The sequence below is a fragment of the Sus scrofa genome, chromosome 9, assembly GCF_054392235.1.
Source record: "Sus scrofa isolate SSC_HxYL_T2T_F1_AM1 chromosome 9, Sscrofa_HxYL_maternal_Yorkshire_Landrace_v2.0, whole genome shotgun sequence".
Classification (NCBI taxonomy): Eukaryota; Metazoa; Chordata; class Mammalia; order Artiodactyla; family Suidae; genus Sus; species Sus scrofa.
In genome coordinates, this window is record NC_139391.1 from 98,352,454 (window position 1) to 98,365,741 (window position 13,288).

At 36.0% G+C, this 13,288-nt stretch overlaps 2 protein-coding genes across 26 annotated transcripts in view; one reads left to right on the forward strand and one right to left on the reverse strand.

The window, feature by feature from the left end:
* Positions 1-5,284, forward strand: part of TMEM243 (transmembrane protein 243) — a 59,229-nt gene extending 53,945 nt beyond the window's left edge. For 2 of the 3 annotated variants that reach the window (XM_084977278.1, XM_084977279.1), the window contains exon 5: positions 848-1,005. In XM_084977278.1, coding sequence (XP_084833404.1) covers positions 848-850 — 3 coding nt within the window. In that variant the 3' untranslated portion in view covers positions 851-1,005. Of the gene's footprint in view, positions 1-847 lie in introns of all 3 variants that reach the window. The other variant, XM_084977280.1, reaches the window with a different exon arrangement.
* DMTF1 (cyclin D binding myb like transcription factor 1) overlaps positions 1-13,288 on the reverse strand; it is a 46,318-nt gene that overhangs the window by 31,177 nt on the left and 1,853 nt on the right. For 5 of the 23 annotated variants that reach the window (XM_084977250.1, XM_084977255.1, XM_005656701.4 and 2 more), the window contains exons 2-6: positions 13,098-13,235; positions 12,903-13,000; positions 4,708-4,827; positions 3,128-3,244; positions 856-978 (exon numbers count right to left, since the gene is read on the reverse strand). Coding sequence is in view for 13 of the 23 variants with exons in the window: in XM_005656701.4 (XP_005656758.1) it covers positions 856-978; positions 3,128-3,236 (232 nt within the window). In the remaining 10 variants the exon portion in view is untranslated. The remainder of the gene's footprint in view (positions 1-855; positions 979-3,127; positions 3,245-4,707; positions 4,828-12,902; positions 13,001-13,097; positions 13,236-13,288) is intronic. The other 18 variants (XM_084977251.1, XM_084977256.1, XM_005656703.4 and 15 more) reach the window with 5 other exon arrangements.

Below are 13,288 nucleotides of genomic sequence, written 5' to 3' on the forward strand. Positions count from 1 at the left end.
AGTTCTTGGATATGGCAAGACCCTCCTTTGTGCAAAGTGCCACCGACAGCCTGTGGCCCCAACCCCATTGACAAGGACTAAGATATCTACTCCAGCTATGTAGGGCTACCAAAGGTCAACATGATTCTTATATTTCTAAACAAATCAGAAATATAAGTTAACATTACAGTTGGTGTATTGTAGTCTTTCACCAAGAGAATTCCACCCAAAATACCACACCTCCTTGGAATCCAGTCTACTCTAAAACATCTTGGAATATAAACATTTTAAGAACTTTTTTAGTGAGAATAAATTTATCAGGCTTCTTCTAACTTTCGTTTAGCCATATACCACATGAGAGCATAAACTACAAGAACCAGAATGCCTGGTTATGACCTTATACATCTCTGTGCTTTAGGTTTCTTGTTTATAACTAGGGACAAAAAAAATCTACTCTAGAGCATCCTTTCTCAATGAGGGCAAATGTGCTTCTTGGGAGAGGAGGTGAAAAAACTCTTACTCTTCTTATTAAGCATTGAGATACATACAGTACATTAAAGAAGAGAACAACAGCAGTATATATGTGATATAATTTCATGGGGGAGAGCATGATTATGAAAAAATGTTTAAAAAGATTGGGGGGTCAATTAAAAAAAGTTGAGAAGATTAAATAAGGCAATATATGTAAAATATTTAGAGACATGCCTGGCACATAAATAAGCACTCATTAAGTGTTGGCTAAAAAGAGTTTTGTTTTTTTTAATTAAATAAGAAAAATAATGGGTCCAAGTATACCTTGAAATGCCAATTTAATCTCTTGCAGTCTAAATTTTGATTCAAAAGGAAACTCTATGTTCTTAATACACAGTGACTTACGTGGAAGTGCAACAACTGATATGCAAGGAGTGGAATCATCAATACTTTGATCATCCTCAGAAGACAGACAAAGCCTTTTATGTGGAGGTTCAGTACTATCTTCTGAGTCTATTTCATCAGCTTCTAATAAAACAAAATAAAAAACAAAAATCTCAAAATCTTCAAATCAATAAGGAGATAACTTAATCTTCAACAGGTAATGACTGTAAAACAACTTTCTGATTTGCTAAGTTAACTCAACGAAGTTGCGCAAGTGGGACTCACTGCCCTCTCTACACCTACTGTAGTAGGTAAGCTCTTATTCTTAGGGCAGGGTATTTCAAACAGGTGTTGCTTTTTTAAAACATCACACTTTTGTGCTGTTACTACCTGGCTTTCCAAATATTTCACATGAAAAGACAAAGGTTGGTTATTCAGTTCACTCACAAATATTTACTGAATGCTTGGCCTCTGCTGATTGCAAGACAGACACCCTATCAAGGAGCTCACACTATAGTGGAGGAGACGATTAAACTAACAATTTCAAAATGGTGTAATAAAAACTATGAAGGTGGAATAAAAGGCTGTTATATCAGAAGAGAGGCATTTAACTTAGAATGGAATTGAAGGGAGGTTTCTTAGAAAAGGTGTCTTGAACTTCAAGAAGAAACTGAACCTGGGGAAAACGATAATTAACTGGCAGTAGGAATGATATATACAATAACACTGAGGTATAAAAAGCTTGAAGTATGTTAGGAAAATAAAAATAGTTGTGAACTGCTGGATCACAGACATTCAAAATGTGGTAGAAAAGGAGACCGGAAGGAAAGCTGAGATGATGAAAGGCCTATATGCCAAATGAAGAATCTGAATTATATTTTAAAAGCCATGGGAAACTTAAAAACGAATAAGCAAAAAAACCCTTTCTATAATATTGAGTATCACCACCACTGTCATCAGCAGGTTAAAAGACTAATGGCTAAAAGGCTATCAAGGTGAGAAGTGTGAAGCTGAACTAAGAAAGGGGGACCTGAGACAGAGAGGAAGGAATGGATTCAAGAAATGTAATACCATCACCAAGTCTGCATGATGGAATGAATGTGAGAGATGAGAAATGGATTTATTCCTACCCATGTTTATGATCTAGGACACTGAGTAATGAAATTGAACAGGGTTTGCTAATTTTGTGGAAGAATTCAGTTTGAGACATGTGAAATTTAAGGTGCTTATGGGAAACTCAGAATTCAGAATAAAGAGAGAAGTTTAAATCACTTTAATAGCTAAGTAATAGTTAAAACCACAAATATGAAGTAACTCAGGGATTAAGCATTGAGTGAAAAGAGAAGATGAGAACCTAGGTGGAACAAAAAAGCAAAATAAATATAAATAAGAAATAGAGTAATAACAAAACCACAAGCCGCAAGGCTGTGGAATCTTAATTCATTACAGATGATCACATTAAATCCTATTCAAATAGTCGTGTAGAATTTTCTAACACAGGTTCTAGTGAAAAACATGTTCTTCTGTGCTCATTGGCAGGATTACCTCTATTTTCTTTTCTTTTTTTCCTTTTTTTACATTAGATTCGTAATTTTTATTGAGTGGAAGACCCTTAGAGCAATTCAATACACCTAACTCCAAAAGGCTCCACTATCTATGAATTAGTTGGGACTCATCTGCCAAAGTTTAGCTAAAGTGGAGATGCTGGGGATCAAACCCAGGACCTCAAACATGCACAGCATGCTCTACCACTGAGCTATATCCCCACAAGCTTCTACATTTTCTAATGCATAATATGTACTGCTGGCACCAAATGATATCAAAGAGGAGATTTAATATAGTTAATACATCTTTAGGACCTCAACAGATTCTACTTGTAAAAGAGTTATGATATTCATAAAAGTTAAATTTATGGTAAATTTAAAAAATACTCAAAAGTAGGAGTTCCCACTGTGGTGCAGTGGGTTAAGAACCTGACTGCAGTGCCTCAGATTGCTGTGGAGGTGCAGGTTTGATCCCCCGCCTGGCACAGTGGGTTGGGAGGATCCAGCATTGCTGCAGCTATGACAAAAGGTTCAGATTCAGTCCCTGGCCTGGGAACTTCCATATGCTGCAGGTGTGGCCCCCAAAAAATTTTTTTTAAATATAAAAATGAAAATAGGAATTAAGGTTATCCAGGAGAGAACCTCTTTTCCTACCATCCGAGTCTAAACTGTCTGAGTAATTAGGGCCAAAGGATGAAATCCAGAAACTGAAAAAGATTCACAAATTATATGTCAGTAAGTTCTCCTACCATTCTGAGGGCAATGAAGAATGAGGTTCCCGTCTGTGTCCCGAGTCAAGGTCACAGAGTTCACAGTTTCTACTGTTACTGTGTCAGAATCCTCTTCAACTGTGCTCATACTCAAATCTGTACAGAAACAGATTTCAGATTAGGATTTAAAAAATCATTTCCAAATATAAACATAAAGTAGCCCCTCAAACCTCCCCCCAAACCCACCCAATTTGTTTCTGCTTATAGCATTCTTTATGTGAAACTGCAATGATGGTTCAGGTTTCAATACTTGTTCTTCAAAAGTTTATACCCATTATTTGGAATTAGTTGTAATCTCTAAGAATCTGACTGCTATGATTAATTAAAAACCTATAGCACCTACTTTTCTAAGAGATTTTTTTTTTTTTATCACATTCAATGGAATAGAAACTGTTCCAAGCTGTCAAACTGGCAAAAACTCTCACCACTTTGTAGTTATTTTTTATTGGCAACTTTGTTAATCTAGTCAAATAGGTGTTCAACTTCTGATTCTCTAGAAAATCTCCCGAAACTTTTAATCTAAGAATTACTTCTCTAAAATATTTTTTACAAGTACTTAAGCTCAGAGTTCCCACTGTGGCTTAGCAGGTTAAGAACCCAACTAGTATCCATGAGGATGTGGGTTTGATCCCTGGCCTCACTCTGTGGGTTAAGGATCTGGCATTGCCATAAGCTGAGGTGTAGGCTACAGATACAGCTCAGATCCCACATGGCTGTGGCTGTGGCTGTGGTATAGACTGACAGCTGCGGCTCTGATTCAACCTCTAGCCTGGGAACTTCCATATGCCACAAGTGTGGCCCTAAAAAGAAAAAAAAAATGTTTTTTTAAACCAAATACTTATGCTCTATTATTATCTGAACACTAGAAATACTAAGTAATTCTTTCTGCTGTTTTTTTCATAATATTGAACAAATATATACATCCGTCATTGACCAAACTACTTTCCTAACAGATATGGAGCTATTAGGCCTTCTTTGGAAATGGAGAACTGATTTTGCTTAAAGCACCTTTACCTGCTATTTTACACATATATTATTCCCTTTTTGTTCAGACAGAATGAATGATCAGTGTCTTAGTGTACAGTATTTCATGGTTGATGGGGACATGCACTGAATTGTAATCAATGGCCTGGTTGAGGTCTTTGGGCTTACCCTATAATATTCAATGAAGTTCTTGCCTCAATACTCAATTTTGGTTTTGTCTAAATACTTTTTACCAACTAAATAATACAGAGGACATAAGCCTTGATGTGTATTAAATTAATCACTCAAATATTTGTTTTGTTCCTCTATACAAGATTAGTCTGTTCATTTATTTGCCATTTACACAAATGCATTTTCCCTTGGCAGAAAAACTTAAGAACTATTAACATTTACATGGTGAAGATCTAGTGATTCATTCGAGTTTTATTATACAAATTACTGTTTTAAATGGATATCATTCATTTTGCAACAGTAAAGATGCCATCCCAAGTTAAAGATAAATGTAGATCATAATCTAGTTATGAATAAAATTTGCAAATCATGAGGTGAAATCCCTGGGACAAAGGAATGCTTACCTAGAAAACAGATGGATCAGCTATAGCCCTTCCCACAGAATCAAGTCGCTTTCTCTTAGCCACCAGCATCACTTTCATGTTATCCAGATTGTTTCTCACTCATCCTACCTCTGCAACACCCTGAAAAAGTAATAGCATTACACAGTAAGGCTTACTGAGAACAAACAACTGTGTTAGCTGTATGCTGATGATAATCTAGCTTCAAGCCTCTGTGATGTCTCAACTAGAAGAGGAAGGACAACTCCAGAATTCTTCTTTAAGCAGACATTTGGGAAATTAGTCTCTAAAGGTATTCTCCAATGAAGGGTAGAAATGATGAGAGATCCTATACCTACTAAGTTAGTTTATAGGCAGTTTCTCAACCAAAGTTGTCCCTCATCTGGCAGTCCAACTCTCTCAGAAAAAGTATGTTGAACTACTCTAGTCGTTCACTGAACTACAGGCCTGGGTACCTGTAACACGACCTAGAGTGTACCAACCAACGGTATCATAAAATATTGCCAGTAACTATGTTTTTTCTTAGTTAACATCTCTCTTTATATGTGGTACCATATATATCATCTTAAACCACTAAAAATTATAAAATATCTGTTAACAAGTCTGCCTAGGGATCTGTGAGATAAAAAAAAAAATCCTAAAGGCCAGAAAAAATAAATTATAAGCTTGCTTTTGAATGTAATGTGAAACTCAACAAAACCAGAAATACTGATTTTTAAAGATTTCTTTCAGTAGGCTTCTCATCTTCATCCCAAATGATCAACCAAAAATTTAAAAATACAGTAGGATTTGAGGTTCAAGGGGATGTTTCAGCAAAAACCAATGATGAAATCTAATTTTCGCACTATTCTAAATGGAACTCATCTCCAGGATGGGTATCTTTGAGAATTGCTATACATAAGCTAGTCTGCAGTGATACAGCTACAGATCATGCTAGAAAAACATCCAGTTATTACATTTCATGTTCTCATTTCTGAAGCCATTAAAAATGCTTTTAAAAGCCGATTTGTAAAATAATACCTACTGCAGGAGATGGAGAAATGAAATGGTAATGTTCGCTCTCTTTGATGTGTGTGTTTGTGTGTGTATGAGACTATACTGTAGAAGTAATTTTATATCCTGCTTTTTAGAGTTCATTCATATTGAAAAATGTGAAGGTGGAGTTCCCGTCGTGGTGCAGTGGTTAACGAATCCGACTAGAAACCATGAGGTCGCGGGTTCGATCCCTGCCGGGTTCGATCCCTGCCCTTGCTCAGTGGGTTAACGATCCGGCGTCGCTGTGAGCTGTGGTGTAGGTTGCAGACGTGGCTCGGATCCTGCGTTGCTGTGGCTCTGGCATAGGCCAGGGGCTGCAGCTCCGATTCGACCCCTAGCCTGGGAACCTCCATATGCCGCGGGAGCGGCCCAAAGAAATAGCAAAAAAGACAAAAAAAAAAAAAAAAAAAAGACAAAGAAAAATGTGAAGGAAACCAAGCTAGGTAGGTAACTGAAGTTTTCTGTGTCGTTTAAAACTTACACGGCATAAAAACCATAACATTATCTGATAATTAGCTTATCACTGGACATTTACTTTATTCCCAATTTTTCATTTCTTTAAAATACTGAAATAAACATTCATATACTCTAGTTCCTTAAATAATAGTATTGAAAACTATTAGGTCAAAGAATGTGACAAACTATTAAATCTCACTGCAGTCTATTTTCTAGAAAAGGATATACAAATTTATATTCCAACCACTGAGGTGTTAACTCTGCTCCTGGTAACCTTGCCAATATTTTTACTTAAAAAGAAACAAGCAAAAAACCCCCCCCAAAAAGCAAAAACTAGCAGAACTGCTCACTCAACAAGTGCAAAATGGTTATTGGTTTAGCATTTTATGAATGTTACCTCAGGACCCAAACTAAACTTTAAGAAACTACCTAAAACTTTAAGAAAAAAATAAAGGTGGATCTGAGAAGAGATGGTGAGGTAAAAGTACAAGGAAAAAGAAGTCTGAAATAGCTAAAGTATTTCAGTCTTATTAAAAATTTTAGAGTTGACTTATACAATGTTGTGTTAGTTTCAGGTGTACAGCAGTGATACAGTTATACACACACCCACCCACACACACATTCTTTTTTTTACATGTTCTTCCATTACCGGTCATTACAAGATATTGAGTATAGTCCCCTGTGCTACAGAGTAGGTCCTTGTTGGTTATTTATTTTATATATGGTAGTATGTATATGTTAATCCTAAACTCTTTAATTTATCCCTCTTCTCCTCCCCTTTGGTAACTAAAAATTTGTTTTCTGAGTTTGTGAGCTCATTTGCATCATTTTTTTCAGATCCCACACATAAGCAGTATCATGAGATTTGTGTTTCTGTGTCTGACTTACTTCACAGTACGATAATCTCTAGAGAGAGTATTTCATTCATGACAACCTATATTGGTTAGAAGTGAGCCCATGCAGTATACTAGCTTTAAATAAGGAATCTAGGTTCATTTTTTAAAGTTTTGGTAATTCACGTTAAGAGATAAATAAATGGTTCCATGCTGCTTTGCAAAAAAGCAATTGTGTTCAAATCAACAAATACACATCACATGCCTACTAAGTGCCGGGCACTCTCTAGGCATTAGGATATAGTGGCTACCTTTTTTTTTTTTTTTTTTTTTTTTAACTCCAAGAGATAAGCTCCTGATTCATTTTCCTGGGGTTTCCACCCCTCTTGTAACTACAGTAATATGGTCTGTACTTATTAGTATTTAAGAAACTTGCCTAGCTTTATTTTTAATTTACTTTTTATAGTTTACATGGTTCAAAATTCACAAGGTAAAAGTGGAGTCTACTTTACACTCTAGGTTCCCACTCTCCCAGTCCCCTCCTGGAAGTAAACAATGCTGTTATTTCTCATCTCTTCTTTCAGCTATTTTACACATTTATAAATCAGTATATCCCTCCCTGCTACATATGCTTTTTATAGAAATAGTATCATACTACAAATACTGAACTATACCTTAATGGTGACTTTACACTGCTTCAACAGCACGATGAAAGAAAGATACCACTCACTGCAATTATGTGACTGCAAGCAACAGATTAACAGCAAACCCCATAAGGTAGGACCTGACCTGGCCTGGTGGGAGCGGAATAAAAAAGGCCACTTATGGCAGAGGCTTCTGAGAAAGAGGAAGAGTAGGTGAATTTAAGGCTAGAGAAAGAAGCATGTCCAGCTGGAGGAGGGGCACATCTCACAAAGACTTACAAATCTTGAGACTGTTTAAACAGATAAATATAATTTATATTTTTAAAAGATCACTCAGACTGCAATATGAAGGCACTAAGTCATGGAGACAAGTAGTTGTCCAAAGTATGACTGCCATTTGGAAAAGGTGGCAGAAATCTAAGTAGCCTAAATAGAGGATTTATTTCATAGGCAGCATTGACAGGATTTGCCAAAAGGAGATTAAGAGGGAGAGCTACTTCAAGATGATTCCTAGGTTTTTGGCTTGAAGAGCTGAGTTTGGGGTCACTAAATTATATTTCATTAAATACTTTTTATTACTGTTATTATTAACAAATTAAGGCATAAGGCACCGAAATGAGGATGTCAAATTGCTAGTTGGAAGATGGAATTCAACAGGCAAGGTTTAGACCTACAAATCTGAGTTAGTAGAATTTAAATTTTTTAAAAAATAAGATCACCTAGAGAAGTCTGGAGAAGATAGAGTTCTGGAGAAGTCAAACAATGCACACACAAGGAAAGGAGAAGAACCGGCCAAGAGGAAAATAAGGAATGTTATTTAAGAGGCACAAAGAGTGTTCTTCAAGGAACAGATGAAATAGCTGATTGTGTCAAATAATGCTGAGAGGATAAATGATGAAGGGATTTGACAGAACATTTGTGACCTACTGGAATACAGAGAATTGGAAGTATGGAAGGTAATTCAAAATAGGTCTTTTCTGAGGTGCAGGTTTCAAGGTAAGCAAAGTAAGGAGATTCTCGCCACAGTAGGGTCAAGACAGCTGTTTTTCAAAGAGTGCATCTTTATTCTAATACGACTATTAGAGTAACTGAGAAAATGTTGAATAAATCAAAAGCTGAGTATTTTAGTGCCTTGTATTGTAATCCATTACATATGAAACTATGCTTAACTTCTAATTCTATTGCACATTTGGTTTATCAGGGAAATATATCAAGATCTACAACTCTTAACATCAAATTTCTGGTTCCCTTTGGGCAAACATACATCAACTGATTTAGATCTTTCCTTCATCTCTAAAATGGATTACACCATATGTACTATTCTTTTTAGTCACTAGAAATGAGAACATAAAAGGAAAAAAGTTTTAACAGCCATTTTAACTGATGAAATGGTATTTTGGCATGTTTCTATCATTCGGTGGATAAATACCCTGATAAAATCAAGAAAAGAATACCCAAGGAGTTTCCTGGTGACCTAGCAGTTAAGGATCTGGCATGGAGTTCTCATTGTGGCTCAGTGATAATGAACCTGAGGATGCGGGTTCAATCCCTGGCCACAATCAAGTGGGTTAAGGAGCCAGCATTGCAGTGAGCTGTGGTGTAGGTCACAGACATGGCTTGGATCCAATTTTGCTGTGGCTGTGGTATAGGCCTCCAGCTCCATCTCCAATTTGATCCCTAGAAACTTCCATATGCCACAGGTGCGACCCTTAAAAAAAAAAAAAAGGATCTAGCACTGTCACTGCCATGGCACAGGTCTGGTTCCCTGGCCTGGGAATGTCTAAATGCTGCAGGTGTGGCCAACAACCCCCCGCCCCCGCAAAAATACACGTAAATGTGATGCCAAACACTACAGAGTACTTATACTCACATTTAAATGAGAAATGTATTTGTTTACATTTATGGTTCTCAAGGAACAAAATCATTCTACTCAATGTAGAACCAAAACCCCACTACTCTTAGATCTGTTACACAGAATTTAAAGCATTGAGTCCTTCATGCCACTTCCATTCCAGTCCTGATGTGAGGTTATTATTATTCAATGGATTATCTTAGACTGGTATTTCCATCAAATGAATCTACAAAATTGCCAATTTACCAGGCAATTGTCATAATCTTCTAAAAATTAGATCACACCAAGTGGCATTTTGGGATTTCTTCCCAGTTTTGGGACTGGTTCTGTAGATAAATTTGTACCAGTTCCCAAGCACAGTACAAGTGAGGAAAGGTAGATTCAATCAGGAGAGATGAGAACAGAGCCACCATTTGCTACCCTTTATGCTTAGCGCTATGATTTCACATTGAAAGGAGAGACTACATAGCATGAAAAACATTCAGTATTATACTTTTATTAAGAGGAAATCAAGCATGCTACAGAAAGTACGGCATCCATTTTATTGGATAAGTCAAAGATTGAGAAGCACTAGCTGAGGTGAAGTTTCTGGCATAATTCAGTAAGGGAGTAAGGACCCATTCAGTTTTCAGATGTCTTTTCTCCTTCTCCAATATAAGAAAATTACTCATATTCCTCGTCCCTGTGGCCCTCCAAGTATTTTAGCCATGTATCAACATGCTGAGATCACACTGTCTCACCTTTTATAATTTTTTGCACTTTATGGAGAGCATTTTCTATCATTACTATTCTTCCATAGCATCTCAAATGGATATATAGTATTTCAACTTATCTAACCACTAACCTATTGCTGAACATTTTTGTTGCCAAGGTCTTGATATTATAGTCTCGATGTTGGCCCCCACACCTTAGGTGGTATATAACCAATGCCTTAGGAAATGCTTATAAGATTTGCTTAGTAACAAATAGTGAAGAATTCAAAAGATGTTTTAAAATATTTTTATTTTCCATTCTTAATTGGATAGTCTTTTATTGTTGAGGTCTAAGAGTTTTAACACATTCTGGATAGAAATCCCTTTTCATATATCTGATAGACAAATATTTTCCTTCATTCTTTAGGTTGTCTTCATGTTACTTTTAAAAATTATAGTTGATTTACAATGTTATGTTAGTTTCAGTGAACAGCAAAGTGATTCTGTTCTATAATATATACTTTTCCCTTTTTATGTATTTATTTAAATTTTTATAAGTTTTTATGGCTGCACCCACTATATATTTAAGTTCCCAGCCTAGGGGTCAAATCGGAGCAGCAGCTACCAGCCTACACCACAGGCACACCAGATTCCAGACACATCAGCGACCTACGCTGCAGCTTCAGGGAACGCTGGATCCTTAATCCACTGAGTGAAGCCAGGGATCAAACCCATATCATCAAAGAGATAACATCAGGTTCTTAACCCACTGAGCCAAGGGGGGACCTCCTAAAATAGAATTATCATAGTAGGAGACAGCAGACTCCTACATCCTTAACATGGGTATATAAATGGGTGTCAGAAAACAGACAAGGCCACAGAATAACATCTTGAATATTGATTTTATTAAAGAAAAGAATGGGGACAATTCACACTTGAGGTTGAGTGCTTTGGACTACGCTCCCAGGTCCCTGGGAATTTGTTCTTCTGTGTAACTTTGTGGATAAATTTGAGAAGCAGAGCTATAAACGAACAAAAAGCATACTGAATCAAGGCACCTAACAATAATTCTGGCTTGGTTGAAAGATAACATGACCATAAAACACCAATAAAGACATTAATGGTGCTCATTATAATAGACTTTAACTGTTTAAGATGTTGATTTCAATTACCAATTATTAAAAACAATGTTATTAGAGCAAAAAAATTACTTGGTAGTATGTTTCATTTTGAGGTACAGCATTTCATACCTGGTTTGGCAATACAACCATAGTGCTTATTAAAAAGCAAAAAGGCCATTTCTCACCCAGTGCATGACTTAAGAGCTATATAATATGTATCTGATTACATTTTAAGATTTCATCCATTCAAAACTGAGCCCTTTATGTAAGGCATCATCAGAAGTTCTTTAAAGGGTTCTTTAAAGACTGTAAGTTCTTCATTATAGTCCCCTGATGCACACTGATTTTTAAACTACACTTCCTCAACAGATACTAAAATAAACATAGACACTAAATAAGCCTAATGAATATTTCTTTTGCTGCCTTACACCTGATGGTCAGTCAATGGCCTGATGACACTGCACACAACTAAAATGAGAGCTAGAAAAAAGAAAAAAAAAAAAAAAGGGATAAGGTTAAAACAAACACGCACAGTCACCAAACCAGACCCAAAAAACCACAATTAAATTGCTCATAAAGGGCTGTCATGACAACTTCTTTCTGGTACCCAGTCATGGGATGGGATCTTTCTACAAATTGAAAAAAAAAGACATGATAAATAGGTTCCTTCTTTAAGTTTATCATTTACCTTTACAGAATCAAAACAGAAACAAGATCTACTTCTGATTTCTATTACAAGAATGCTCCTCACAAAAGGAAAAAAAGTGAAGAAATGATATGTAAACAAATGCCATATACATTTGATAACTATCTGTATTTTATATTTAAGGCCCTAGGCAATAAGTGTATCACATTCTTAGGTCATTTCATATCATTTGATGACAGAAAAGGCTTTGAAGCCGAATTCGCAAAAGCATTTAGAATTTCTAAGGAATACTTTCATATGGGGGGAAAGTACTAAAAATGATGGTGGTGAGAGAAAACTACTAAAAAAGAAAACTCCATTTTGAGAAGGCAGGCTAACATCTCTGTGTTAGCCTCTATCTATAATACTAAAACAAGTGGAACTCTTCCTAATCTTTATTGTTTTGATGTCTTTACAACAAAACACACTTCCCAACCCCCTCCTATTTGAATATCTATGTGCCAGGTTGTAAATCCCTAGGGACACTTATTTCACATTATCTTTTCATCCTCACAAGGGTTAACTTAAGCCAATGTACTTAATGAAGCATAAAAAAACCAACTGTTTAAAATAATGAGATGTTATTTTCAGGACATCAAAGTTTATTACAACATTAATAAAAATTAGGGTCTGTAGATGTTGGAGAGTTAAAGTGAGTAGAAAGATGAACATTAGAGAAAGGTAAGGACTAGTTTTGTTCTTTTTATTTCACTGTTAACTGGTAATATTTACCTAATCTTACAAATATACTTCTCTCTCCCTACTGTGGGGTAAATGAGATTAAATTGTGTCCAACTAACAAAAAAAAAAAAAAAAAGAAGCCTGTGAAAACAAGAGAGCTTTAAAAAGGAAAGGAAGAAGACTAAAAGAGGGCACCTACCTTTCATTTCCCAGCCATGCTCTGCCTTCAAAGCTCAAATCCTAACCAACACTCTTTTGTGATTGCTTCCCCTCAAAATACTTCTAAAACCTGAATACCTAGAGAAAAATGTTTATATAGCATATATTTATTCATATTAACTGCTCAAAGGATGGACTTAAAGTTCTATGTAAGTACGCAATGCCCAGTACTTACTGATTAACTGTTGATGAAGACAGGGCAATAGCATTTTGGCTCCACCATCTAGCTCAAATGCAATCAAATAAAGATTCACGCAGAATATGCAGGTTCTAGATCAGTCCCAAAAAGCATATTTTGGGGTGAGCCTATCAACTAAAATAGTAAAAAAAAAAAAAAAAAATTAGCTTGTTTGGTGGCACATAAAA